This window comes from Myotis nattereri, assembly GCF_964212035.1.
Source record: "Myotis nattereri genome assembly, chromosome: 9".
In the NCBI taxonomy this organism is placed as follows: domain Eukaryota; kingdom Metazoa; phylum Chordata; class Mammalia; order Chiroptera; family Vespertilionidae; genus Myotis; species Myotis nattereri.
In genome coordinates this window covers 70,397,658-70,424,841 of record NC_138084.1, presented here as the reverse complement: position 1 = coordinate 70,424,841, position 27,184 = coordinate 70,397,658, and the positions used below count along the sequence as shown (strand labels likewise).

General features: G+C 37.0%; 1 protein-coding gene across 1 annotated transcript in view; it reads left to right on the top strand.

Moving 5' to 3' along the window:
• Positions 1-27,184, top strand: part of ATM (ATM serine/threonine kinase) — a 131,839-nt gene that overhangs the window by 17,438 nt on the left and 87,217 nt on the right. The window contains exons 7-23 of the mRNA XM_081098784.1: positions 667-905; positions 2,516-2,679; positions 3,692-3,852; positions 5,396-5,767; positions 7,122-7,316; positions 8,091-8,186; positions 9,018-9,243; positions 10,872-10,997; positions 11,546-11,671; positions 13,154-13,243; positions 19,044-19,215; positions 20,231-20,430; positions 22,847-22,929; positions 23,024-23,179; positions 23,923-23,998; positions 24,128-24,258; positions 26,813-26,933. Of these exons, the coding sequence (XP_080954910.1) occupies positions 667-905; positions 2,516-2,679; positions 3,692-3,852; positions 5,396-5,767; positions 7,122-7,316; positions 8,091-8,186; positions 9,018-9,243; positions 10,872-10,997; positions 11,546-11,671; positions 13,154-13,243; positions 19,044-19,215; positions 20,231-20,430; positions 22,847-22,929; positions 23,024-23,179; positions 23,923-23,998; positions 24,128-24,258; positions 26,813-26,933 (2,734 nt within the window). The remainder of the gene's footprint in view (positions 1-666; positions 906-2,515; positions 2,680-3,691; positions 3,853-5,395; positions 5,768-7,121; positions 7,317-8,090; positions 8,187-9,017; positions 9,244-10,871; positions 10,998-11,545; positions 11,672-13,153; positions 13,244-19,043; positions 19,216-20,230; positions 20,431-22,846; positions 22,930-23,023; positions 23,180-23,922; positions 23,999-24,127; positions 24,259-26,812; positions 26,934-27,184) is intronic.

Here is a 27,184-nt window from a genome sequence, read left to right as displayed (position 1 = left end):
AGGAAAGCTAAATGCCCTCTAAGTAGTTTTGTTTTTCCCATTTTTAAGAATAAGAATAAAATAAAATAGTATATTTTGGAAATATCAATATCTTTTTTTTTTAATATATTTTATTGATTTTTTACAGAGAGGAAGGGAGAGGGACAGAGATTCAGAAATATCAATGAGAGAGAAACATCGATCAGCTGCCTCCTGCACACCCCCCTTTGGGGATGTGCCCGCAACCACAGTACATGCCCTTGATGGGAATCAAACCTGGGACCCTTCAGTCCGCAGGCCAACGCTCTATCCACTGAGCCAAACCAGTTAGGGCGAAATATCAGTATCTTATATTTGTGTCGTATTACCCACTTATTAATGTGAAACATTTTATAAATGGTAGGTATTACAAATTAGTTTTGTGTAATTTTAGACAATGTTCCAGAAGCAGAGAGAGCTAACAGGAGTGATACTTAGCACCAAAGAAGAACTTTTTTTTGTTGCTATGTAGTGCTGCTGATATTTGTGTGTGTGTGTGTGTGTGTGTGTGTGTGTGAGAATAGTTCCGAAACTATTATTTGAAAATTAGATATTGTTTTATTTCAGCATGCAACTTCATAAGTGTCTTCAGTTTGTGTCTTTTTCTCCCTGTTAAACCAAGTTGAGTGTGTTTATTTTCTTTCACAGACAAGAACAGACCTCTGCCGGTTTAAATCATATCTTAGCAGCATTTGTTATCTTCCTCAAGGCTTTGGCTGTTAACTTTCGAATTAAAGTGTGTGAGTTAGGAGATGAAATTCTTCCTACCTTTCTTTATATTTGGACTCAACATAGACTTAATGATTCCTTAAAAGAAGTAATTATTGAATTATTTCAACTGCAAATTTATATTCATCATCCAAAGGGAGCCAAAACCCAAGAAAAAGGTATAAAGGAAGTTTTTGCTGTTTTGAATTTGCTTCGTCATTGAAACATAGAGGCTTAAGCATGAAATCCGTATTTGGTAGGAGGTAATGACCTACTTTTGGATTGCTGTGCTTACTGATGATATTAGTCATGATGATATTTTTCACACACATGTTTTTAGAATTTGGAGCTGTGGTAGAAAATCATTTTTGCCTTGCCCTTTTGATTAGTATAATGCTAGATATTATGAGGAATACAAACAAATATGAGCTACTATTCCCTCTAGGAGTTAATTATGCAGCAATAATTAGTTGCTGAGAGGTATGGCATAGACTAAGTGTAAAAGAATTTAGAGAAGGCATGGTCTTATTTACCCACACATTGCTTTTATTAGAAGATAAAATAGATAAATAAGGGCTGAAAATAGCCAATCAGGTTAGTCAGGGCCCAAGGAAGATTTATACAAATAGCCTTAAACCTCACAGTTACTCCAGGCCGCTGTTTACTGGGAAACCAGAAATGAATGACCCATGCACTCTTAGTCCTTCACATCTGTCTTTCATCAAGAGAGTATTGCTTGGATGGTGTAGCTCCATTCAGTAGACAGGAACTTTATTGGGTGGACCTGGAACAGAATGAGTTTTCTCATGCTCAGCCTGGGCTTGCCTTTGGGCTTATACTAGCCTTTGGACCAATTCATCCTGACTAGTTTAATGACCTTATTAAGATATCATTCTGCATTGAGTAATAGTCCCTAAAACGAGGGAGAACTGCTGTAGCCACTTTTTAAAATCAAAGGTAGCTGTGTGTATTACATGAGTTCTAGTATGTATGGTTAGATATATTTTTAACCCATGTAACCACTGTGAGCCAAAGAATGGTAATTTTTCTTAGTTTATCATCTTTCACATAGCTCTCACCAAGATGAAAATCAGGTTTATTAGAAGATGTATGGCATTTTTAGGGTTTTAGGTAACTGCATATTAGGATGAATCAAAAATTGGCAGGATGAGGAGGCTGCCAGAAATGCTACTGTAGTGTAAGGCTAAGTAAGTAGATTTCGTGTTTTCTGTTTTGTTTGTGGGAAGTAATAGCCCATTGTCCCCCATACTGGTCAGATCACAGTGTAAGTATTATGTTCATCAGATTTTGTAAAGTCAGCATTTTAAATTGCTGAGTAATAAGTTGACTGGAGTGTATCTAGGGAAAGAGGACTGGGATAAGGAGAATTGTGGATAACATATTATTTGTACACTAGTTGAAGGAACTGGTAAGATGTTTCTTTTTTAGACATACAGATAACTTGGTCCTCATACAAAAGAGGGAAACATCCACTGAATTTGCTTCAGGGGAGAGAAGAAATTAGAGAAAGCTTGATTGAGATTTTGATTGAGTTGATTAGAGAAAGTTTAGATGAAAATATAGAAGAATTTTATAACAAATACAATTAACTGTGAAATGGACACTGATATGAAGTAGATCTTGGTAAAGATATTGTCAGAGGAGGCATTAGTACTGAATAGAAGGTTGGACCATATGTCTTCTAATGTTGTTTTCACCTTAACAGATGAATAATTTTGTGGGAATTGGTGGTACAAATGGAATATATATATAATTTTTTGAATTACAGGTGCCTATGAATCAAGAAAATGGAAAAGTATCTTATACAACTTATATGATCTGCTAGTTAATGAGATCAGTCATATAGGGAGCAGAGGGAAATATTCCTCAGGATCTCGTAACATTGCTGTCAAAGAAAACTTGATTGACTTGATGGCAGATGTTTGTCACCAGGTACAGTAGATCTTGTCACATTTTAACATTTCTTGTTAATTTTTTTTACTGGGCTTTTAAAATCTGTGTTCTGATAAAAAGCCTATAAAATTGCTTTGTATATACATGTAACTACTCTTTTCAAAGCACCATAAATATTTAGAATTGCCTTCTGACTTAAAAGGTAACTGTTCTGTATATTATAAATTTAGTGAAAAGTGATGATGAACTTTTTCATTCTTAATATATTATCTGTAGGAAATAAGATTACTCTAACCTTAATGTTTCTTTGTTGTTGTTGTTCTACTGAGTTAGAAATCACAGCACACAATGTGTTAAAGCGTACAATTTGGTATTTTTAAGTATTTTCACTGTGCTTTATACCCATCACCTCTATTTAATTACAGAACATTTCCCCAAACTTTTCACCTATTAGTGTCAGTCCTAATTCCCCACTTCTTCCAGTCCCTAGCAACCCACCACTAACCTACTTTGTCTATCTGTTTTTCCTAATTTGAACATTTCATGTAAGTACTGTCATACATAAGTGGTCTTTTGTGACTGGCTTCTTTCACTTAGGATAATGTTTTCAAGTTTTATTCATATTTTACCTTGAATCAGTATTTCATTTTTTAAAATTGCTGAGTAATATTCAATTGTGTGGCTGTTTTACATTTTGTTACTCATTCATCATTTGATAGCTTAATGTTTCTGAAGTAAAACTTTTTCCCTCAAGATTTGGTTAACATCCTAGATCATTTTACTTGTCAGTGTTTTCTTAATGCTAAATTTATGATTTAATTCCTTTGAAAAAAGAGGTTTTTGCTTTGCTTTTAGATATCTTGGTGTTTTTTTTAGTAAATATTACCAGAAGTAAAGCTAATACTCTTTTTGGTAATATGTGTTCTCTAGAGAGCCATTGCAGTCATGCAAAATTGTTTACTTTATGACTTCTTGTATCTTCATTTGAGGAGTGATGTTGTTTTCTAATAGTTCATAAAAAATAAATCTTTATTTTTTTTTTATTTTACAGGTTTTTAATGAAGATACCAGATCTTTGGAGATTTCCCAGTCTTATACTACCACACAAAGAGAATATGGTGTACCTTGCAAAAAGAGGAAAATAGAATTAGGCTGGGATGTAATAAAAGATCATCTCCAGAAGTCACAGAGTGATTTTGAACTTGTGCCTTGGTAAAATATAACATTTTCCCCCCTCTTTCAGTGTCCTTTTAGTCTCATTTCGTTTTTCTCACAAAGACCTCCTTTATCTCATTAGCCAGTAGAATAATTTCCTTGGCCAGAATGAGGTCATTTGCTCCCAAACCATTCACCGACAAAGGGAAAATGCTTGCCAGGACTTGGTGAGATCGACCACCATGGCTCATCTGCTGCTGCAGGGACAGGGCCACTTTTCTTAAGCATATTGCCATAGCAAGGAATACGCGAGACTGGATGCCTCCTAGGCAGTCACTAGTGTGACTCATGGAATTCATTCAGTTGTACACCTCAGTATAAAGAGAGTTAACATGCATAGCACCTTTTTGTAGAATTATATTAGGAAGAAACTCAGGATGCCTTAGCTGGTTGGGCTTAGTGGATGGAGTGTCGGTGTGCGTACTGAAGGGTCCCAGGTTCGATTCCAGTCAAAGACACGTATGTTGGTTGCAGGCTCCTCCCCGGCCTGGGCCCTATACAGTCGATGTGATGTGTTTCTCTCTCTGTCTTTCCCTCTCTCTTCCACTCTCCCTAAAAATCAGTGGAAAAATATCCTCAGGTGAGGATTAACAAAACAAAACAAAAAAAGAAATTAAGGATAACATCCAGAAATATATTTGGACCTTATGCCATGACAAAAGGCTGTTTTTTTTCTTGTCTCATATAGTACTCACAATTATTTAAATAATTAAATAATCAGTGGAATTCTGTGGGGAAAAAAAAGTTGGTCTGGGTAGAAATCTTCAGAATTCATCCAGTTCAGCCTGTTTGCTGTACTAAAGAAATAAGTGAAACTGAGAAAGGTTAAGCAGCCTGCCTAGGGACTGTTGGAAATTGGAAGATTATAGTCAAACTATGGTTAGTGTTCTTTTGATATTTACTATGTAGATGTAATGTTTAAATATAATTGAGTTGTGCAGGGGAAAGCGTATTTATTTAGATACCTCTTGTTTAAGCTCATGTTTGTTTTATATAGTTGAGGGTACCTAGTTCAATTAGTTAATTTGTCCATTCAGTAAAGAGTTATTTATTGAACAGCTGCTGTGTGCCAAACATTAGCGATGCAGAAGTGAATAAGATAAAGTTTCTATTCCTGAGTAGCACCCATTTTGGAGAACTCACAGCAAATATTTATTGAATTAACTGAATTAATGTCAAGGAAAAACCGTTTTTTGAGGTTTTGTTTGTTTTTCTGGTTTGAAGGAATATTATCGGTGGCTGAAGAACAGGGATGGGTGCAATAACGCAGGAATATAATATTGCTAATATAGTTTTTCTTTAAAGTTTTTGTGTAAGGGAAATATAGCTTACCCAGCTAGACAAAAAGCTGTAACTTCTTGACACTTTAGGAAGTAGGGCCTAATAAAAATTAAGAGCCAGTGTATTATGAGAGCAGTACGGAAAATAATGATGGTGATATTCTAATTAGGGTATTATAAATGGTACTATAGCTATACATTGATTTTTTAGCTTGTTAGTAGAATTGAGTAATTTTCAAATTAATTATAATTTTTTTCAGGTTACAGATTGTAATTCAATTAATATCAAAATATCCTGCATGTTTACCTAACTGTGAGCTATCACCATTATTGATGATACTATGTCAGCTTCTACCTCAACAGCGACGTGGGGAACGCACACCGTATGTGTTACGATGCCTTATGGAAATTGCATTGTGTCAAGGCAAGAAATCAAACCTAGAAAGCTCACAAAAGTCGGAGTTATTGAAACTCTGGATTAAAATTTGGTCTATTACCTTTCGCAATGTAAGTTTTGAACAAATACAAGCTGAAAATTTTGGCTTACTTGGAGCCATAATTCAAGGGAGCTTAGTTGAGATTGACAGAGAATTCTGGAAGTTATTTACTGGGTCAGCCTGCAGACCTTCATGGTAAGTTGACTATGCATTGTATTAGATTTTGCAATTTTCATATTTACATATTTTATTTATATATATACACACACATAGGGGTGGGCAAAAGTAGCAGTAGATTTATCTTTGTGAGTACGCAAACACAGAGTTTATTTTTGTAGAGGCCCAGTGCACGGATTCATGCACCGGTGGGGTCCCTCGGCCTGGCCGGCAGGGATCAGGCCGAAACCCGCTCTCTGACATCCCCCGAGGGGTCCCGGATTGCGAGAGGGCGGTTCTTGGGTGACACACCCCGGAATCAGGCTCATCACCCAAGAACTGCAGCTGCCAAGTCACGGTAGCTCGACAGCTCCTGTGTTGAGCGTCTGCCCCCTGGTGGCCAGTGCACATCATAGCTACCGGTTGGCCGGTTGCTTAAGCTTTTATATATATAGATTAATTGTATTAATTGTATTATTTCCATATGGACAACTGTAAACCTACTTTTGACAACCTCTGTATACAAGGTGTCCCAAAAGAATGTATCCACACTTTAACAGCTGATAGCCCAGTTAGGGTTTCTTTCTTTTCAGATTTAACCCATTGGAATTGATAATTATTCAAAGTGTGTGTACATTTTTTGGAATTCTACCCCCTGACTTTCGGAATTTGGAATTTCAGTTAAAGATTGTTAAATTCCATTTCAGATGCTTTTAATGTTTGCCCAGGAAGTCTTTTATTTTTTTTTTAATTAATTAATTTTTTTTTTAACAATCGATGCGTCTTTTATTTACAAATAGAAGCCACGGAAAGTGAAATCTAAACATTTGTACAGAGGGGTGGGCGCCCCCGGAAAAGCACACCGCGGTCAGAAAACAGCCCGTGTGGCGGGGACGCCCTCGCGCCCCCCCCCCCCACCCCCCCATGCTGCCCGGGGGACCCAGGGAGCCAAGTCCAGGGCACCTTCCATAGAAAACCGTAAAAACATAGATCCTTTGTCTGCAAACCCCATGGCAAATACCGCGTTTATCGCAAAATGATACAAAACACGGGCCTGACAGAACCGCAGCAAACCCCACCCCATCCTTTGTGTGCGGGTTGTTCTTTGCTGTGATTTTGGTAAGAATTCCTGCCATGGAAGAAGGTGCCGCGTGCCGTGGGCTCAGCCCTGGGCACTGTGTCCAGGAAGTCTTAATAAATAAATGTAAATTTAGTTTTAAATGTGGAGAGATTACTGCAGTCAGCTTTAAAGAATTAAATGTTTTAAATTTTTTATGGGTAATTTGACAATTTACCACTTGTTTGCTCAATATTCATAAACCTTATTGTTTTAGTAGTACTACATTCTTAAAGAGGTTACTTATAACACAAATCATTCTTTGTTTTGTTATAGTCCTGTGATATCCTGTTTGACTTTGGCACTGACCACCTGTGTAGTTCCAGAAACAGTAAAAATGGGAATGGAGCAGAATATATGCGAAGTAAATAGAAGTTTTTCTTTAAAGGAATTGATAATGAAGTGGCTCTTACTCTATCAGTTAGAAGATGACTTTGAAAACAGTACAGAGCTGCCCCCAATTCTTCACAGGTAGTTTGAGTTCATTGGTGTGCTGTTGTTTTTTGGTTTTGTTAAGTCAGGCTCCATCCATTACTATTTGATGCTAGATGACTTTATTTTACAGTAATAATGCAGGATTTCCTAGAGCTAGCCCAAATATTAAGTAGTCCCTTTGTTGTTACAGTTTACTTTCTTTTTGCCTGGATCTTAGTCCATGTACTTTTACTTTATTTTTGCCACTCTGTCTACACAGTGAGAATAAGAGGGATGTGCACAAAGAATGTGCATATAACTCTTTGAGCACCTATGTGTTCTTTTGTGATCTTCTGTAAATAGATCCACCTGAACATATATCCAACTCAGGTGTATCCTGGAATCATAATGAGAGTATCTTCTGGGTGAAATATGTTAAATTAGCGGATGGATGAAATGAGAAAAAGGCAAAATAGGGCATAAGTAGCTTGCCCACGTAACCTTTCCATAGTCAATAATTGGAACTGAATGATTGGAGGACAGACCTCTGGATCCTAGTACTTTAATTTCATAGTTGTTTTATTTCAGAAATGAGCTTTACAAATTTGCACATGATTTTGCTTCTAGAAAGTGTTAAAAATAATAGTAACATAAAATGTATGCTCCTTAAATTCTTTCAGATGTTAAGATATTCAGTATAAGTGAAAGCAATTTTAATTTTGGATCCAAATTTTAGAGGTATATACTAAAGTCAGACATTAATGTTTAAGTTTAAAGAATACTTTAAATGGCTTTGGTGTTCTAAGTGAAGATTTTTATTTTCCTTTATAGTAATTTTCCTCATCTTGCACTGGAGAAAATTCTTGTGAGTCTCACTATGAAAAACTCTAAAGCTGCAATGAATTTTTTCCAGAGTGTGCCAGAATGGTATGTTATCTAATAGAGTTGTGTGTTTTTTTTTAAGTTATATCTTTAATTACATCTTAGAAATGTTGAACTAAATTGGTCAACTAAAAAATCGCAACTGTTAGCTAGGGAAATGTTTCTTATAATATATAAGCTCAGTTGGTTGGGCATTGTCCAATGCACCAAAGGGTTGCTGGTTTGATTCCAGTTGGGGCACATACCTAGGTTGTGAGTTCAATCCCTGGCAGGAGGTGGCTGATTAATGTTTTGTTCTCACATCAATATTTCTCTCTGTCCCTCTCCCTAAAAATCAATTAAAAGAAAAATCTAAACAAATAAAAAAGTAGTCATTAAAAATAAAAAAAGAAAAGAAAAATCTGACTATGTGACCTTCAAAAACGAATGATAAAAAATGGCAATGATATTTGAAGAAAGTGAAAACAAAAATAAATTTTAAAGCCTCATTTTAGTTCATGGACTCAAGGGTTGGTTTTTTTTTCTACTATGACTGGCATGAAGGTTTTTAATCTCCCTCAAGAGGGCTAAGATGAAAAAAAACCCTACATTTTGGAGAAATCAAAGGTTAAAAAAAGTAAATGCTTTATAATGTTATTTTCATATTTATATCTGGTGTTATTAGTGTTTTCTTTTTAATACTTTCTGAATTTTCTTTGAGATTGAAATTTGTATTTGTTCTGTGCATCTGTTAGGAAAATTTGCTGCTTGAATAATGAAATTTGGTTCAAGTAGGTATCAAAGTCCAAAGAGGAGCATTTAAAAGAATAATTTAATACTTGTATAAACAGTCTTTGAATAAGTTAATATTCTAAAAAAGATCTTACTTTCTTTAAGTGAACAGCACCAAAATGAGAAAGAAGAGCCTTCATTCTCAGCAGTTGAAGAACTATTTCTTCAGACAACTTTTGACAAGATGGATTTTTTAGCTGTTGTGGAAAAATGTGCAATAGAAAAGCACCAATCTAGTAGAGGCTTTTCTGTCCATCCAAATCTCAAGGAATCACTGGATCGCTATCTTCTGGGATTGTCAAAACAGCTTCTAAATAACTATTCATCTGAGGTGAGATCTTTAAAAATAACGAAGGCCCATATTTCATTCCACTTTGTAGACTGTTTAGGAAGGAGAAATAGGTAGGAAAGGCACTAAGAATGGTGAGAAGCTTCCTTTTAAAAGCAAAGTGACAACACATGTCAGCTAATAGTGAAAACAGCATGAAAAAAGGAAAATCAAAGAATAATAATTTGATACTCTTTGTACCAAGAGCTCTGGTAAACACCATAGAAGTAGAATTCTTTGGGTGGGTTTATGGTTAATAATAGTAATGGTTTTGAGTAGAGCAATTTGATGAAAAAGTGACTCAGTTTTGTGGAGGGAACTGTTATAACACCAAAGAATATAATTGAAACTGAATGTCAATCCTTGCTAAAGCCTTTCTTAGATAATCTCAGCCATAATAATTCATCTTTTGATTTTCATAATACTTAATACTTCTATTTTGAAAGGATACTTAGCATCTTCCTTGTACCATAATTTGTGTATATATTTTATACACAAATACCTCTTAAACCATGCTATAAGTTCCCTAAAGGGCATATATGTATTTTTATTGATTTTTGTATCTGCCACAAGCCTTGTTACATGGTAGATGATAAAGTATTTGTTGAATAAAATAAAAACTATAAGCTACTCAAAGGAGTGAATTCATTAACCAGGAATAGTGAGCTAAAGAACCAGAGAAGGGACACTGTGCCTGTTTCATCTGCCTTAACCTTAGTTACTGACATTCTTCAGGATCACAGTTGTAACCACTTTCATTACAAAGTAATACGGTGTCCTGTGTTTTCTCCTAAAATGCCATTTCCTACAATATAAGAACAACAACAACAACAAAAATCTAGTTTTTCTGTGTAACCTTAGCAAAATCATTCATAATTTTATAAAATTGGCTAAACAGTACCTACTTGCAAAAAATATTTGTGTCAGTCTATGGAATCTAAAAAGCTGAATAAGTCAAGGTTCATGTCCTTCAGAAACTCACAAGGTCATTTTAATATTTCTTTATATAAATCTAATTTCTGTGTCTGTTCTAAGAGTTACAGACACTTATTTGCCTATCAGGTTTGTTTTTTTTTCTTACTCCTTCAAATACTTAAGGGCCTTCATTTGCAGAACACTGGGCTACTTTAAGAGGAGATGTCTTACTTGGCCATGATTACATACTTCCGCTGTTTTCTTGAGAATCCTGGTTATCAAAATTCTGCAAGAATCTCTTAGATGTTTTTTAGAGATAACCAGAATTATGCCACTATTAACTCAATTTACTGTATTTAATGTTTCTTACTATGTACATAAATTTTTTCTTATAAGAGACTTGAGGCTTGGTGCATGAATTTGTGCACAGGACCGATCGGGGCCGGGCCGGTGGCGGGGAGGGGACGCAGGAGGTTGGCCAGCTGTCCCGACCCCCGATTGGGGTGGTGGGGGCCGACTGGGGGCCAGGTCAGCAGGGGGAGGGGCCACGGGTGGTTGCGGGGAGCCGATTGGGGTCCCAATCAGATGCATATCATAGCAACTGGTCATTCAGTTGTTCCGTTGTTCCGGTCGCTTGGCTTTTATATATATAGATAATCATAGTGTACTCAAATTACTTATAAACTGTATGTTTTTATTTGTGTTTTACTTTTAAGACTTCAAATACAGAAATGCTTGTCCGGTGTTCAAGTCTTTTGGTGGGTGTTCTTGGTTGCTATTGTCATATGGGTGTAATAACTGAAGAGGAAGCATATAAATCAGAATTATTCCAGAAAGCCAAGGTATGAGAATTTATGTAAGTTCTAGATTAATTGAATGAAATATATCCCTGGGAAAATTAGTGTACATGTTTAGAAAACACAAATATTTATGTAGGTTGACCATTTCCCTTGTATTTATGTAGCCTGAGAAGAAATGATACTGTGTGTCCTTTCTTGAGATGTGAAATTATTTTAAGCCAAAAATAAATACAGTAATTGAAATAATATTACATTAAAATTTAATCTTAACAAAAATTCTTATTTTTATCTTACTTTTAAAAGTTTTTCCTGTGATCAGTTATCCTAAAGAATCCTTGACTAAGAGTATTAATCAAGTAGGCACTCAGCATGAAACTTATTTTCATCTCTGGGTACTACTGTCAGTTGTGTGATTTGTACAAATGGGATAATATATGTCCTTTAAAAATTGTTAGTAATTTTTAATTATGCTATAAATCAAGTATAACTTCTTAAATACTTAATTTTACCTTTAAGTAAAACTTTTAAAAGCAGTCACTAAACTCTAATTTTAACTGGAATTTGAATTTTTCCTTCTTTATTTTTAATAGTCTCTAATGCAGTGTGCTGGAGAAAGTGTTACTCTGTTTAAAAATAAGACAAATGAGGAATCTAGAATTGTTTCATTGAGAAATATGATGCATCTATGTACAAATTGCTTATGTAACTGTAACAAGGTAAGATGTTCTTCCTGCTTGACAGTATAGCCTTCCTAGGGGATTGATAACTGGTTGGTGTTGTTATTATTTTTTGTTTTTTTGGTCCATTTGTAAGTTTACACACTGATATAAAATTAAATTGAATGGAAAATAAAAGGTAGTATCCAGAGGAATAAAGCAACAGATAATCAGAATTTCTCATGAAACTAATTTCATCATTTCAGGAAGGTTTCAGAGATTATTTTACCACTGTTATATACTACATACATGACTCTTGCTGCCAGCATATTTTCATCCTATATAATAAAATGGTAATATGCACATTTACCCTAATGGCAGAATGCCCGGGAACGACTGGTTGCTGTGACATGCACTGATCACCAGGGAGCAGGTGCGCAATGCAGGAGCTACCCCTTGGTGGTCAGTGTGCTCCCACAGGGGGAGATTCGCTCAGCCACAAGCTGGGCTGACGGTTGCGAACACAGCGGCAGTGGCGGGAGCCTCTCTTGCCTCCTTGGAAGCATTAAGGATGTCCAACTGCGGCTTAGTCTGTCTGTCAGTCAGACATCCCCCGAGGGCTTCCAGGCTTCCAGAGGGATGTCTGACTGCCAGCTTAGGCCCAATCCCCCGAAGAGTGGGCCTAAGCCATCAGTTGGACATCCTCCGAGAGCTCCTGGGCTGCCAGAGGAATGTCTGACAGCCAGTTTAGGCCCGTTCCCCGGGGAGCGGGCCTAAGCTGGCAGGTGGACATCCCCCAAGGGGTCCCGGACTGGGAGAGGGCACAAACCCGGCTGAGGGACCTCCCCACCCCCGAGTGCACGAATTTTCGTGCACTGGGCCTCTAGTTCATTTAATAAAAATGTATTGACTGCTAGCTGTTGGATGTGCATACCACTATACCAGGGATAGTGAGCACCACAAAGATAAATAAGTCCAGCACATATGTTACTCTCTTTTTGCCCATATAGTCCTATATAATGTTTGGTGGGAAGAGTGCTACTGTGTATAGTCTTTGTTTTGTTTTGGAGCGGGCCTGAGGGGGTAGCTGAGCCAGTTCAAATTGTTAAAAATAATTGGAAACATTTTGAAAGCTGATGTTAAGTATATGACCATGTATCAATATTATCAACATGTATTTTTAGTTTTGTAATGTGGTATTGTATGTTTTGCTGTAAGTGGGGAAGGAGAGAAAAGGAAGAATAAAATGTAAGCTACAATTATTGCTTGCTTATGTTTAGGGTCATTAACTGGTATTTTACTTTAATGTTGTTTATGCACAGTGAAAGATATGTAGTTATTATCTGAGGAAAGATAATTGTATTTTTTGAAGTAATTTATCACTTCTCCCCAATAGCAAACTCTTTATTTGTGCTTCTTATGTTAGAGAATTTTCAGTGTAAAGGAAAATTTACATTTCAGTCAAGATAGAAAAAATATTATTTGTCAAGAATAATTGTTATTTCTTTGTTTGCTTGGTTTTCTTGTTCAACTTCATTACAGCACAGTCCAAATAAGATTGCATCTAGCTTCTTCCTACGATTGTTAACATCAAAGCTAATGAATGATATTGCTGATATTTGTAGAAGTTTAGTAAGTATGCTTCTTGTTTTACTACCATATTTCATTGATTTTAAGATGCTTTCCTCCCCCCCATTGAAATAGCTCTTAAATGTTGCATTTCACAATATATGGCATTTTATGCTTTCTAAATGTGGAAATTAAAGTTATTTGGTTTGGGGGTGGGTATATTTCATTGCTTCTTAATATCAGTACCTAGCACAGTGCTTGGCTTTTAAATTCTCAATAAATAATAATAGACTGAACAATTAGGAACTAAGCATCCAGGCTTGCCGGGGTCCAACCCCAGCAGGTCCAGGGGTTTCCAAAGGCGTAGACGGAGTCGGCGAAGAAGGAATGACACGGAGACAGCGTTCAGTTGATCAGCAGCCTAGCCAGGATCTCCAGCCAAGTTCTGGTCTCGATCTCCAGAGAGGTTCTGCTTAGGATCTCCAGCCAGGTTCTGTGTCCATGTTCTCTTGCTAGGTTCTCCAGGTTCTCCAGCCAGGTTCTGTAGCCATGTTCCCTCGCTAGATTCTCCAGCCAGGTTCTGTCCAGGTTCTCCAGCCAGGTTCAGTCACCAGGTTCTAGTCAGGTTCTCTTGCCAATTTCTGTAGTCAGGTTCAGTCCAGGATCTTTTGCCATGTTCTCTCGATAGGTTTTGTCTCTAGGTTCTGAGGCCAGTTTCTGTCCAGGATCTTTTGCCATGTTCTCTCCAGCGAAGTTCTTCTGTCTCTAGAGAACGTTCTGTGTAGGTTCTGTGCCAATTTCTGTCTCTCTCTCTGTCTCTTGCTGTCTTGTTACATCTGTATTTATACCAGTTGATTCAATCCTATCAATCTCTATTACAAAGGTTAGGGCGTTTCTTATCTCCATTCCAGGGAGTAAAGATTATGTAGCTTAATCATGATTGTTCATAGTTAAAGTGATTAATTATCCGCCTGGCACTTAGTTAAGAGGTTTTATTCCCTCCCTAACTTCAGGGGAAAATCCCTACCTGGGGAAACAACCTTTCTCAGAGACCTTGGTTAAAACACATAGTGCCAAGAAGGTGAGCAAACATATTAAGAACAGTATGCCATATATGCCAGGTCCCTTGAAACAGCAAGCATGGACCGGCTCCCGGCACAGGCTCATATCTATTTCTCTGTAATATAGTTCTCTATTCATAAAAATAAAACAAAAACCTTGGCAGAGCAGAACATAGTCTCATCATGGTATTTGTTTTTCTTCTTCCATACAAATGAACTCTGCGTTGCATACTTTTTTAACTGAAATAATACCTGGCACACAGAGTGGATATTCAACTATCTAATGAGTGAAAAAAAATACTCTATAACTGAATTAACTTCATTTAATAATAAATCTTGGTCACTTTTTCATGTCACTGCTTAGTGTTACACCTTCCACTTTTTTAGCCGTAGCCTGGTATTTTATTATATGGGTATGGTATATATGTAGTTTTAACCCATCAGATCTTTTTTTTAAAGTAATTTAAAATTTTTCAATTATATTTTATGTTACAATATTATGTTAGTTTCAAGTGTACAACCCAGTGATTAGACAGTTCTATAACTTACAAATGATCACCCTGATAAATCTAGTACCATCTGACACCATACATAGTTATTACAATATTATTAACTATATTTTCTACGCTGTACTTTACATTTCCATGACTGTTCTGTCACTACCAATTTGTATTTAATCCCTTCACCTTTGTCCCCCATGTCCCCAATTCCCTCCCATCTGGCAACTGTGAAAATGTTCTCTGTATCTATGAGTCTGTTTCTGTTCAGGTTCATTTATTTTGTTCTTTAGATTCCACATATAAGTGAAATCATATGGCATTTGTCCTTCTCTGTCTGGCTTATTTCACTCAGCACAATATCTGCAGGTCTATCCATGCTGTTGCAGATGGCAAGATTTCATTCTTTTTTTCAGTTTGACTCATACTCCATTGTATGCATGCACCACTTTTACTTCATCTGTTCATCTTTTGATGGACACTTAGTTGACTTTCATATCTTGGTTACTGTAGATAATTCTGTAAGGAACATACGGATGCATATATTTTTTCATTCTAGTGTTTTTGGTTTCTTTGGATAAGTACCCGTAAGTGGAATTGTTGGGTACTTCTTTGTCTCTGGTTATAGCCTTTGTTTTAAATTCTGTTTTGTCTATTATAAGGATTGCTATCCCAGCTCTTTTGTTTGTTTTTATTTTCATAACATATTTTTTCCCATCCCTATACTTTTAGTCTGTATGTGTCTTTTGATGTGAAGTGAGTCCCATTTGTCTTTTGATTGGAGCATTTAGTCCATTTGCATTTTAAAAATTAATTGTTAATAGGTATGGAATTTTGGTTCTTGAACTTAATTCATTCCGGAAGGTTGTTCAAGGAGCGATTTATTCGAAAATCAAATCATTTTTTCCCTATTAGAAATAATGTAAATGGAATTAATCTGTTTCAGACCCCCCAAATGATTTTCTTCTTTAGCCTTTCTTATATACAGTACATGTCTAATGTACTGTTTAATCTATAAATACACACTTCTTTTCTTAAATTTATCAAAACACTCCCTATTAGCCTTAAACAAATCACTTTTAGCATTTGGTCTAGGGATGTCTTTCAGGTCTGCATACAGCATCTTTGCTTGTCTATATTTTACTGCCTCCAAGAAATGGCTCTCACTGGCTAACTGCTTTTCATCTGTCCAAACCAACAACAGTTTTTCTGCCTCTTTAATTGTCTGTGATCATTGTTTCTTTCACACTTAGCAACATTAGCACTCTAGATGGCCTCTTTCTTTTTTAAAATTGTGCTAATCCTTGTTTTCTCCAGCAACAAAAGCATTCTCTTCTTTGTTTGCTGCCTGAAAGATTCCTTTTGTCATGCTGAGGTATCAGCATGAAAGGGTTGTCAGGTAGAAAACCAAAACTTAACAATTAGGACGTTTTTGCTGTGAATAACTTGGTCGAAAACCCAAATTGTTTGAGATGGGAGATGTTCAAGAAATGAGGCTTACGTGTATTTATTGCCATTTTATTATTCATATTTTGTATCTCTTTTTATTCTGTTTGATGGTGATGAACTAGCCTTTTCTAGTCCGGGAATCTCTTTATCCTTCCATTCTAAATGATAGCTTTCCTAGGTAGACTAATGTTGGGTGTAGGTCCTTGCTTTATCCCTTTGAATATTTTGAGCCACTACTTCCTGCCTGCAAAATTTCTATTGAGAAATCAGCTGACAGTCTTATGGGAGCTCTCTTATAGCTAACTAATGGGTTCCTTCTTGCTGTTTTTAAGATTCTCTCTTTGTCTTTAACCTTTGGCATTTTAATTATGATGTGTCTTGGTGTAGACTTCTTTGAGTTCATCTTGTTTGGGACTCTGTATTTCCTGGACTTCTATGTCTATTTTCTTCACCAGGTTAGGAAAGTTTTTTGTTATTATTTTTTCAAATAGGATTTCAATTCTTTGCTCTCTCTCTTCTTCCGGGAGCCACCCCCATAATGTGAATGTTGGTACGCTTGATGTTGTCCCAGAGGCTCCTTAAACTGTCCACAATTTTTTGGATTCTTTTTCTTTTTGCTGTTTTGATTGGGCGTTTTTTGCTACTTTATCTTCCAGTTGCTGGTTTGCTACTCTGCTTCATCTTCTCCGTTTTGTTGATTCCCAGTAACTTCATTTCAGTTTGTGTATCTTTCATCGGGTTCTTCTCTATGTTTGCTATTTCCATTTTTGTATTTCCTCTCCTTATTAAAGTTCATTTAATTCATCTGCTCTTCCCCTAGGTTCATTGAGTATCCTTCAACCAGTGTTTTGAACTCTGCACCTGGTATTGCTTGTCTCCATTTGTTTAGTTCTTTTTCTGGGATATTGTGCTATTGTTTCATTTGAGACATGTTTCTTTATCTTCTCATTTTGGCTGCCTCCCTGTGCTGGCTTCTATGTAGTAGGTAGAGCTGTTACATGTCCCCGTCTTGGTAGAGTGGTCTAATGTAGTTGGTGTCCTGTAGGGCCTAGTGACACAGCCTCCCTGGTCATTTTAGCTGGGTACTTCAGGTGTGCCGTGTCTTGGCTATGTGACCCCTCCTGTTGTAGTTGAGCTTTGATTGTTGTTGACACATCAATGGGAGGTATTTACCCCTAAGGCCGTTTGGCTACAACTGGCCATGACTACAATGGAAAAGCTCTTATGTAGGGGCCAACCCCAGGGAGCAGGACTTGCTTCAGTGGGGCTCTGGTGCCTGATTAGTTCTCACCTTGAGTGTGCCGCTGGTAGAGGTGGTTTGGTGGTGTTCTGGCATTGTCTGACACTGTCCACCTGGTGCGCTAGCTTTGGAGTCCTCAGGGAGGTGCAGACCAAAGTCAGCTGCCATCCATATCCTGCCCAGGGCCACCCAGCATGAGCTACAGAGCGATCTGCAGAAGACTGCTACCTGTGCTGGGCTTGGAGGTGATGGGGAGAGCCCATGCTGTGAACATGGGCCAGCTGTTGCTCTTGCCAGGCCTGGAACCATTAGCAGGAGGTATGAGGCATGCCGAAGCCAGATCCTGCTTGTTGAGGTAGGTTTTGTGAACTTTTGAGAGATTTTAGGAAAGTTCTCAGCAGGAGCCAAGACAGGCTGCTTGTATGGAAAAGCTACTGGAAGTTGCTTGGATGGGCCCACAAGGTGGGTAGGGCACTGTCTCAGGGACTCACCAGAGTGGGGTGAACAGTTAATCAGGCTCAGATATGGTGCTTGCCTGTGGGCCCTGTGCCAGATGGCGGGGTCGGGGGCAGGGGACTCAGAAAAGGAACAATGGTTTTTGCCAGCACTTCTGTCTGGGTAAAAGCCACTCTTCCAGTCTTTGCCCCATATCCAGACAATTCAGTTCCTCCCTGTATGTCCCTGTTGCCTTTTGAGCTGCTGCCCCAGTGCTGGAGCTCAGAGCAAGTGAATCTGAGTAAGTTTTTGCAGTGGAGCCCTTTAAGAGGAACACCTGGGACTCCAGCAGCCCTCTGTCTCAACCACAATCCCTGCTGGTTTTCACAGCCAGAAGTTATGGGGACTTGTCTTCTGGCACTGGAACCCTGGGCTCGGGGGCCTGGTTTGGGGCTGGGAACCCTCACTCCTCAGGGGGATCTCCACAGCCAAAATATCCTCCTGATTTTTAAAACACGCGTGTGGGACTAGCTCCCTCTGTATCTCTACCTCTTCTACCAGTCTCAGTGTGGTTTCTTCTGTATATTTTTATACAGACTTTTGTTCAGCTAGATTTCAGGTGATTCTGAGTGATGGTTGTTCTGGAGTTTAGTTGTAATTTTGATGTGCTTCTGGGAGGATGTGAGTATTGCATTTATCTATACCTCTGCCTTGACTGGAAGCCCAGTGCATTGGGTCTTAATTAACATTTTAAGTAGTTTCTATTTTTTTTCTGTGGTAAAGGTTGTTTTGTCTACTTATATCTGTACCTATGAAGGATGAAGGAGATATTCTAGAAATGAAATTAGTTGTTCAGAAGGAATGTGAATTTTATGTTTTTGATGGATATAATAAATGTCCTCAAAATAATCATATCAACTTATACTTTTTTCCACACTGTTATCAATTTTGGGTAGTATTAAAATTTCTTAGTGTAAGAAATTTTTTGTAAAGATTGCATATTATTCTGTTAGGTAGACATTACTATTTATATCCATTTTTCTGTTGTTGGACATTTAATAGAAATAATACTGCAGTGTTCATGCACATGAATCTTGAGCCATATGATTAGGTGAATTTTAATTACAATGTGCTTCGGAAAGAAGCCAACTTGAAAAAACATCTTTCTTTCTCTTTTGAAGGTCTCCTTTATAAAAAAGCCACTTGACTATGGACAAGTAGAATCAGTGGGAGATGACACTGATGAAAATGTAAAGGAGATGGAGAATCAGTCATCCATGAGTGTGTTTAATAGTTACCCTGCTAGTAGTGTTAATGATGCAAATGAATCTGGAGAGAGCCAGCTTACTATTGGTAAATATATATTTACTTTGTGGGATTATTTTTATTTCTTCATATTGATTTTACATTACAAAAATCCTCATTGATGCCAATTGTATGCTCATTTTATTTTTTATTTTTTGGTATAGTTTATTAGGATTGTTTTTTTTCTGTACCCTTTAGATTCTCTAATTTTAATGGAATTTATTAGTTTTCTGTTCTTCATAAGGAAAATTAAAATAATCACTAAAGAAAATCATATAATAGTTTTTTTGGAAAATTGAAAGCAGGAGAGTGATAAAGTACCCACAATGCCATCCTTTTAAACTTTTTCTGTTATTTGTCTATAGACCTTTTGAAAATTGTAATTAGCATTGACATTCTTATGCCTTTTTTACACCTTGATTTTTTAACATTAATTATAAACATTTTTTTTTTTCATTGAGCTGCTTGAATTGATGAGCAAATTTTTTAATGGCTTCATAGTATCCCAATTAACATACATAACATAATTTACTTGACCATTATTTACTGTTAGAAATTTAGATTTCTATTTTCTTATAATTAATAGTACTGCACTGAATGTCCATATGGATTTTTCCATAGATCATTTCTTTTTTTTTTTTTTTAATTTATTGATCTTTTACAGAGAGGAAGGGAGAGAGATAGAGAGTTAGAAACATCGATGAGAGAGAAACATCGATCAGCCGCCTTCTGCACACCCCCTACTGGGGACGTGCCCGCAACCCAGGTACATGCCCTTGACCGGAATCGAACCTGGGACCTTTCAGTCCGCAGGCCGACGCTCTATCCACTGAGCCAAACCGGTTTCGGCCATAGATCATTTCTTGATGATAAAATCCTGGGGTAACCTTTAATGAAGAATTTTGAAGCTTTTAGTGTTTAGTTGATTTCACCATAATTTTGTTTATCATATACTTTAATCTTTTTTTTCTTGATAGAGGGAAGGCTATTTGAGCTAATAATGTTCCATGTGTGTGGCTTTTGTGCCCTGCTCTTAGTTTTAATAAGTGCTTTTTATTTATAGGTGCCATGAATCCCTTAGCTGAGGAACATCTGTCGAAACAAGACCTGCTTTTTTTAGACATGCTCAAGTTCTTGTGTGTAGGTGTAACCACAGCTCAGACCAGTCCTGTGTCATTTAGAGCAGTTGATATTCGGAGGAAATTGTTAATGTTAATTGATCCTAGTATACTAGATCTTACCAAATCTCTCCACCTACACATGGTGAGTTAAGTAAAATGAAGATTCTTTATAGTTCTGTCTGGCATTGCTGCTGAAGATAATAGATTGACATCAGAACCACATAGTACCTTTAAAGTGTTGAAATTGCTTTCTTGATAAATGAATCTGAGATTAGTTATAAAATACACTTTTTCCTTTAAAGTGCTTGGGGAAAAAATTTAAGTAGACGCAGAAACATTAAAACTTGGATTGACTTTACGTAGATTTATTATCTTAAGGTATACCTAATTATAAGTTCTTTAAACTAGGCCAAGAAACACAGATTCTGAATGTAAAAGTAATCTATATATATAAGAGACTAATATGCTAAGTATCCGACTGTCTGACTGGTCGCTGTGACGTGCACTGACCACCAGGGGGCAGATGCTCAACACAGGAGCTGCTGTGACAAGCACTGGCCATTTACAGAGAAATGGCAACGCAGACCTGGCGCTGATGAAACAACAATTGGCTTCCCCAAGTGGGACACAGGCCCCGTCACCACCCTGGAGTGACAGCCCACCAAATTGCAGCCAATGCTGCCAAGACCCCATGGTACAAAATGCAACCTACAGCCCAGTCCAGCCCAGAAACAGTGGCTGTGGGCACCGGATAATGACGTCACATAGCAACAACTGGCTTCCTTTCCCTAGCAACTAGCCTCCTTGGATTTTCTTCAGCCGAGGACAGTGATGGCGAACCTTTTGAGCTCGGCGTGTCAGCATTTTGAAAAACCCTAACTTAACTCTGGTGCCGTGTCACATATAGGAATTTTTTGATATTTGCACCATAGTAAAACTAAGATTTATATATATATTTTATATATATATATTTATTGACTTTTTACAGCGAGGAAGAGAGAGGGATAGAGAGCCAGAAACATCGATGAGAGAGAAACATCGATCAGCTGCCTCCTGCACACTCCCTACTGGGGATGTGCCCACAACCAAGGTACATGCCCTTGACCGGAATCGAACTTGGTACCCTTGAGTCCACAGGCTGACACTCTATCCACTGAGCCAAACTGGTTAGGGCGAAGACTTATATTTTTGATATTTATTTTATATATTTAAATGCCATTTAACAAAGAAAAATCAACCAAAAAAATGAATTCGCGTGTCACCTCTGACACGCGTGTCATAGGTTCGCCATCACTGGCCTAGGAACACGACTTGCTTTATAGCCAGGTGGAAACACTTTACACTTTAACCAAATATCTGTGAAGCATTTTCCCGTGCCTCATCTCATTTGATCCTCACAGAAGTCCTGGAATAGGCAGATAGGAGATTCGGTGGAATCCTAGTTTCTATTCATTAGCTGGGAAATGGAGATTTAGAAAGCTCAGAAACATGACCCGACTGAAAAGAAGTAAGAAATGGTGGACCTTGAAAATGACTTCAGGTTTTCTCACTGCACAGACTATAGTCAAACACTGCTGCAGTTAAATATTTTACCCTTTGTTCTCCCTGCGTGATCTACAATAATAGTCTGCTTTGTGTTGATATTTGCTGCTGTGTTGCTGACAGTTACCTGAAAGAGAAGTTGGGGTGCTTCACTGGGCTGGAAAAAGTTTAGCTACATCAGAAAGCAGGTCTAATTAAGCAAGTTTATCTATATTTATATGTAAAGCGCTCGCTGGCGCCAGTCGTACCTGTGTGTTCTGATCTGTCATTGTTGATTGTGAATTTGGTTGACAAATCTATTATAGAGAAAGGGTGAATAGCAATATTAAAATATTTCTTCTAATTAAGGTACGTGTGAGGTTAGAAACAATATAGTTTTAGATTCTTGTTAAGGCACTTAATCCCAGCAATTAATAACTATCATTAATTGAATTCCTACAATAAATGTTAGATCTTTACATTCATTTCCTTTAATCCTCACAGTAATCTGGCTAAATAAATGCTATATCCCCATTTTACAGGTGAGAGTACAAAGGCTCAGATGACAATGCAAGTTTTTTTTTTTTAATGTTTTTATTTTTTAAAGAGAGAGGAAGGGAGAGGAATATAGATATAGAAATATTGTGCATTGAGAATCATAGATTGGCTGCCTCCTCTAAGCCCCCTACAGGGAACCGAGCATGCAACCTGGGCATGTACCCTGTCTGGGAATCGAACTGGTGACTTCTTGGTTCCTGCGTTGGTGCTCAACTACTGAGCAACACTGGCTGGGTGACATTGCAAGGTTTTTCACCACACAAGTAATAAGTTGTGCTGGGATTTGAATCCAGCTGTGTTTGACCTCAATTGCTTTTTTTTTTTACTATACTACCTTTTAAAGAAAATCACTGGTCTTGTGTGGCTTGTGTGTATGAATATATGATTTTGTGGTTAAATATATACTTATTTAAGTAAATGACATGTTTAAAAACAATTGATTTCTCACTCCCTACCCTCCACCCACCCAACTATCTTAGTATCTAGTGCTTTTAAAGGAGCTTCCTGGAGAAGAATATCCTTTGCCAATGGAAGATGTTGTTGAACTTCTGAAACCACTATCGTAAGCAACTAAAACCATGTTATGTTCACTTAAAATTTATAAACTAACTGATGTGTTCTGTTATGCTTATAAAGTTAAACTTTTTCCACCGTAGCAAATTGTGTTCTTTATATCGCCGTGACCAAGATGTTTGTAAAACAATTTTAAACCACATCGTTCATATAGTGGGGAACCTATGTCAAGGCAATATGGATTCTGAGAACACGAAGGATGCTCAAGGACAGTTTCTAACAGTTATTGAAGCGTTTTGGTAGGTACAGATTATTCTGTGGAGTTCTTTTTTTTGCTTCTTCTGATACAGATGTAACTTTTACATTTCTGCATTAGTGACTTCTTCTAATCCTTAATTGTAATTACATATTCTTTTAACAATAGTAAATGTAATTTGTGTTTTTTCCCCCCTTAATTTCTTGAAGAACTACATTGTATTTTTTTTAAGGCTTGGCTTTCTAAAGTGTGTTTAGTATTTCCCTGCAAATTTTGAATCACTTAATAGTTTGACATATATGGTGAATAAAGCAAAGTGCATCATGTCGAAATCAATGGAATTGGCCTTATCAGTATCTGGTTATTTCATGTATGTAATCATAGTGTGAGACAACACTATGATACTTACAGAGTAACACATATATATAATTTAGAGCTCTCATATCATTTGACTGTAAAGGACTTCAGAATCAATATAGAAATGGTTTTTAAATTTTTGATGTAACAACAAAGACTTTAAAATGTTTCTCTTTAAATTAAGATTACTATATAACATGGTTAGCTGAAGTAAGATAGCTAAGTCAGACATAATCATATAAGTCTAATAATATACATTAAAATGAACTAAGCATTTCTTTTATATGGAATTCTTTTTGGAAGATGAGAATATTGGCATGTGCCACATAATGATTAAAGTTAGCATGGAAAGAAATTTTGGAAGTGATTTTTTTTTTTTACTGTGCTTTTATTGAAATAATTATTTGACATTGAAACACTTTATTTCAGGCAATTAATCAAGGACGGGAAATGCATATTCTCTGTAAGAATGGCACTAGTAAAATGCCTGAAAACTTTGTTTGAGGTGAGTTACTCCACATTAAGTGTTAGAAAGTTTTCCGTAAATTTTAAAAATAGCCTTTGTTTCTGTTTGTTAATGGGTGATTTCTTTCTTAGTATTTCGTATTTAACCTAAGTTGTTCTTTTTCCATAGGCTGATCCTTATTCAGAATGGGCTATTCTTAATTCAGCAGGAAAAACCTTTTCTGTAAATGAAGTATTTCCACAATTTCTTGCTGATAATGACCACCAAGTTCGCATGTTGGCTGCAGAATCAATCAATAGGTAATGAGTCAAATATTTATGAAATGTCTGGAATGCTGCAGATATCAATACAATGCTAGCATAGTCATGGGTTACTTGTTGCGATATTAAAAATAGCTAATCACTTATATCAACTGTAATTTCTTTAAAAAGCTAATAGTTATTGAGCATATACTGTATGCCTGGCTTTTATGTTTTCTCTCTCTCTCTCTCTCTCTCTCTCTCTCTCTCTCTCTCTCTACACACACACACACACACACACACACACTCTAGAGGCTCAGTGCATGAAATTCGTGCACTCAGGGCGGAGGTGGGGGTGGGATTCCTTCATCCTAGCCTGTGCCCTCTCACAGTCTGGGAGCCCTTGGGGGATGTCTGACTGATGGCTTAGGCCCGCTTCCCAAGGGGAGCGGGCCTAAGCTAGCAGTTGGCCATCCTTAGCGTTGGCCATCCTTAGTGCTCACTGTGCTCACCTGCTGTGAGCCTGGCTTTTGACTGAGTGGTGCTCCCCCTGTGGAAGCACACTGACCACTAGTGGGCAGCTCCTCCGTTGAGTATCTGCCCCCTGGTGGTCAGTGAGCGTCATAGTGACCAGTCGTTCTGCTGTTTGGTTGATTTGCACATTAGCCTGTTATTATATAGGATATTTTCATTGATTTCAGAAAGGATGGGAGAGGGAGAGGGAGGGGGAGAGGAAGAGTGAGAACGCACGTGTGTGCGCGCGCGCGCGCGAGAGAGAGAGAGAGAGAGAGAGAGAGAGAGAGAGAGATACAAACATCAATGATGAGAGAGAATCATTGTTGGCTGCCCCCTGCACGCCCCACACTGGGCATGGAACCTGCAACTTGGGCATGTATCCTGACCAGGAATTGAACTGTGACCTCCTGGTTCATAGATTGATACTCAACTACTGAGCCACACTAACTGAGCCTGGCTTTTATATTTTCTTTTAATTCTAACAACTCTCTCACTTAGATACCATTATTTTCTCTAATTTATAAATGAAAACTCTCTGGCTTAAAGAGATAAAGTAGCTTGATCAGTGCGACAGAGCTAGTAGGTGGTTGAGTTGAATGAGGTGTGTCTACTACCCAGGATATAAGATCCTGATGGCATTTTATTTGTCTGTTGATTTAGCACCTAAAACAATACTTGCTAATAGGTGTCTAATAACTTCTAAAAATCAATGAATATTGAAAAAAATTACATTATACTTTAAAAACAGTAAAGCAAAAAATCATTTGAGTAACTTTGTTGTCCACATGTAAGTGACCAATAATTAAAAATCACTATAAAGAAATTGCTCCAGCAGTCACATCAATATATGTGTTAGATAACCTAATGTGTCCAAAATTTGAATATGATGACAATAATGTTTGTATAAATAGAATTGTGTCTAACTCCTCAGGTTTGGGATTCTTCAGTAAACAATAGTGCATTGTAAGGATTGCTAATGAATGTGTGCTTTACTTCAAGTCTTAGACGATAGAAAATATATACTGAAGTTAAAGCCCTGAAGTTATACTCAAAGAAACAAAGAAAAAACTGATAGTTGTCAGAGGGGATGGGGGATGGATGGATGAAAAAGGTGGAGGGGAATAAGAGGCACAAACTCCAGTTATAAAATAAATAAGCCACGAAGGTATAGTACACAAGCTCTGGGAATATAGTCAATAATAATGTAATAACTTTGCATGGTGACAGATCATTGCTAGACTTAGTGTGATGATCACGTTGTAAGGTATATAAATGTTGAGTCACTATATTTTACACCTGAAACTATAGTAATATTGTATGCAAACTATACTTTAATAAGAGCATTTTTTAAAAGAGCTTAAAAAAAGATGAATTTATAGAGGATCCTAAGTTGAATGTAATAAAGCAGTGTAATAGTAGCATTGCATAATCTCTTAAGATTCAAAAATGTATAAATTCAAGAATAGCATGAACATTGCACTTGTTGATTTCTTTTTTAGGTGTTTACTTGTTAGATATCTAAATTGGACATTTTAACAGAAATTAAAGAAATTGGAGGAATCAGAGGAACACCAAAAAGTTTAAAAGTCTTGATACTAAAAGCGCATAAAGGACAAAATTGATTGAAGAGTTGTCCTTAAATATACTAGGATTTTTTGCAAATGGCACTGATCAACTGTTTTCCATCACATAAAATATTTAAGTGGAACATCAAGACATTAAGCTATTCACTTTCAGGATGATTGAATATTAGGACAGGTTAATATACTCATAAGAGTCTGTGGCTCGTTCTAATTGGCATTTGACCAGAGGACAATTTTCCTTTTTTGGGTACTTTGAGTTCAGGCCAATTCAGGTTTGCACAGTAAGCTAGAAGGTCTTTGAGACCCTTTTTGGTTCTAGGGGGAAATGGAGTATATGGTAAAGACCCTACCATTATTCAGCAATGGATCTTAACCTCTTGTAAGTGCACTCATATTTTCTTGTCTTTTGAAAGAAGACCTATTAGGATGTCTCACAGAGTGATTTATTTTTGTCCTGTAATTTGTTTTAGGAAGTAAGGTTTAAGGTAAAACATTATTTCACTTTTTTTTTCAAGGTTATTTCAGGATATGAAACAAGCAGGTTCTTCCACGTTATTGAAAGCACTTCCTTTGAAGCTTCAGCAAACAGCTTTTGAAAATGCGTACCTGAAAGCTCAGGAAGGAATGAGAGCAGTGGTAATTTTAGTAATGTGTATTTGCTGTTATTGTATACTTTCTATAAACATACCATATATTACTTTATCAACATTGGCCCAAGACAGTTTCTATCTAATAGTTTACAGTATAAAGTTAGACTATAGCAGGAAGGGTGGAAGTGGGAAAAGGTTGGGGGTTATGGGAAACATCTGTAATAATGTCAACAATAAAAAAAGTTAGACTAAAACAACTGTATGAACTGATTGAAATATTTGTATTTATTGGTCAGG